Source organism: Sporobolomyces koalae (assembly GCF_050403365.1).
Source record: "Sporobolomyces koalae JCM15063 DNA, S_koalae_JCM15063T_v1_ctg112, whole genome shotgun sequence".
In the NCBI taxonomy this organism is placed as follows: domain Eukaryota; kingdom Fungi; phylum Basidiomycota; class Microbotryomycetes; order Sporidiobolales; family Sporidiobolaceae; genus Sporobolomyces; species Sporobolomyces koalae.
This window is the reverse complement of record NW_027481659.1, coordinates 1-2073: the sequence shown is the minus strand read 5'-3', so window position 1 is coordinate 2073 and position 2073 is coordinate 1. Positions and strand designations below refer to the sequence as shown.

The 2073-nt window shown below is 58.1% G+C and overlaps 1 protein-coding gene across 1 annotated transcript; it reads right to left on the bottom strand.

The window, feature by feature from the left end:
• Nucleotides 1-1687, bottom strand: JCM15063_002630 (uncharacterized protein; the record flags this gene model as incomplete). Its single annotated transcript, XM_076681657.1, has 3 exons — nt 1-353; nt 421-1290; nt 1370-1687. Coding segments are annotated over 3 exons (1541 nt in total), but the record flags the coding sequence as incomplete, so codon positions are not given.
• Nucleotides 1688-2073: the final 386 nt, after the last annotated feature.

The following is a 2073-nucleotide window of genomic DNA, read 5'->3' as shown; positions in this document are numbered from 1 at the left end:
ACAACTCCGACTTCTGCGACGAAGCCAAGAGGGCGAAGGTAGTTCTTGCTGAAGGCGACATCAAGCATCCTCGCGCTCTGGATGATGGCAGTCGAAGCGTCGTCCATCGCGAGGAATGGTTCGTTCTGGCTAGTGGTCGGGAAAATCGTGACGGGCAGATGTCCCAGAGCGGAGTGGACGATGCTAGGAACTGCGTCAAATCGAGGAGCGTAGGGATCGCCAATCACCGAGCCGTACGACGGAAGTTGAAGGAGGATCGAATGAAGAGGGTGCTTCTCGGTGAAGGTCTTGACGAGATCCTCCGAAGCAAGAATCGACAGTGTGGTCGCATTCGAATTGACCGAGACCGCAGCCTGTGACAAAACGACGAATTGCATATGAGTGCCAGCGTCTCGGGCGAGAAGACGGAGTTAGACATACTTCGTTCCACTGGTCCGATCTCCTGGGCATTACAATCCAGGGCCGATCTGCCACAATCGCACGTTCTCCTTTCTCGCTCGCGGGTCGTTCGAGACCCTCGCGCTCCAATGCAGCCAAGATGGTCTTCATTCCGTCTCTCTCGACGCTCATGCAATCGACCGGATTCACGCGACAGGCTTGTGGATTATAGCTCGCGAGATGAACGATGCCGGTCACCGGTGGAATGACGATCGTTTTCGTTTGATGACCTTTCTCTTTGATCGGCCTCAGGTTCGCATTCATGAGGGCTGCCGCGCGCTGTTCGGCGGGGAGCTCAGTCCGGGTCGTGCCATTCGGCGAAAGAAGTCCCTGCATAAGCTTCGAGTCGCGAATGTCGCCCACCACCACTCTGAGTTTGCCCATGCGCTTGAGACTATCGACGCTGCGTTCACTGGCAGAGAACGCTTGCGTGCGAGGATCGGTTCCTTTCAGCTTTTGCCGACTTGGGTTGTCGAGCGGGGCCGACTGGAGGAGGAAGTTGAGTTCGGACGAGCGGTCTGTCGTGTCGAGAATGGTGACGAGAACATCTTGCTCCCACAGGAGCTCATCGACGCCGGAGAAACCGATTCCAGCGCTCCACGCGTCCTCGCGGTTCGTGCTCCGACTGCTAAGAAGCAAGTCGCGCACGACATGCTTGCCGATTGAACCGAACCCTCCCGTGACGAGAATGTGACGCCGCTGCCGCGGCGCGAACGAATCGCTGTCTTCGTCATGACTCGTGGTCGACTGCCCATGTCCGAGCACGCGGGTCGAAGTGAGCTTGAGTCGGTCCATCGATGTCCGTGCATCATAGTACGCTGGCCGTGGGGAAGGATTAGAGGTCCCCACGAGCTGTCACGAGCGATGAGCGTGAGCAGTGTTAGAATACAAAGGGTGTCGCGCCTTAACGGAGCTTCCGAGCCGAACGTACCTCGTACAGGCTGCCGAGCTTGGTTGATTTGGCACCGAGTCCAAGACCTCCGCTAATCTTGCCGACGCCTTCTGCGATTCTGCCCAAGCCAGTGCCCAGACTGCCCTTCAAGCCTTGCTCGAAATGGGCGTAGTGATCTAGTCCGAATCGCTCCCCCCATCCGGCGTCCTGATCCGACGCACTCAGATCATGCGGGTCGTAGTACGGCGAGGCTGGTTCCGAACTTGAACTGAACGAGGCGAGAAAGTGGAGCACAAAGAGGGCGACGAACGTGATCGCGCCGAGTCGCACGAGCGAGCTCAGCCGAAGCGGGGCCATCTTGCGGATTCGGAAGGCAAATCTAATGCGCGCCGATGGGCGAGGTGGTCGAGAGTCCGGTGCACGCGATTTCTTGGGAAGCGAGTCGAAAGCGAGAGTGATGCTTCGGCTGCGGCAGGTAAGCGCGTCGGGAGGAACGAATGGACGGAGATGGCCGGAGCCGTGGCGACGAGAGGTAATACACCAGCAGGTCTAGCGCGCAAGAGACACGCCGCAAACGCGAGTTGTGAGAGAGCAGACGCGTGAGAGATGATCGATTCTCGAGCTGGGCTCCAAGTGAAGCCGCACATCACCATTCACCCGGACAGATATTGAGGGCGTCACGATACTCCTGAGACCCTCAGGAGCATGCATGTCCCTAACCGGCCTTTACCAGAAAAATCTCG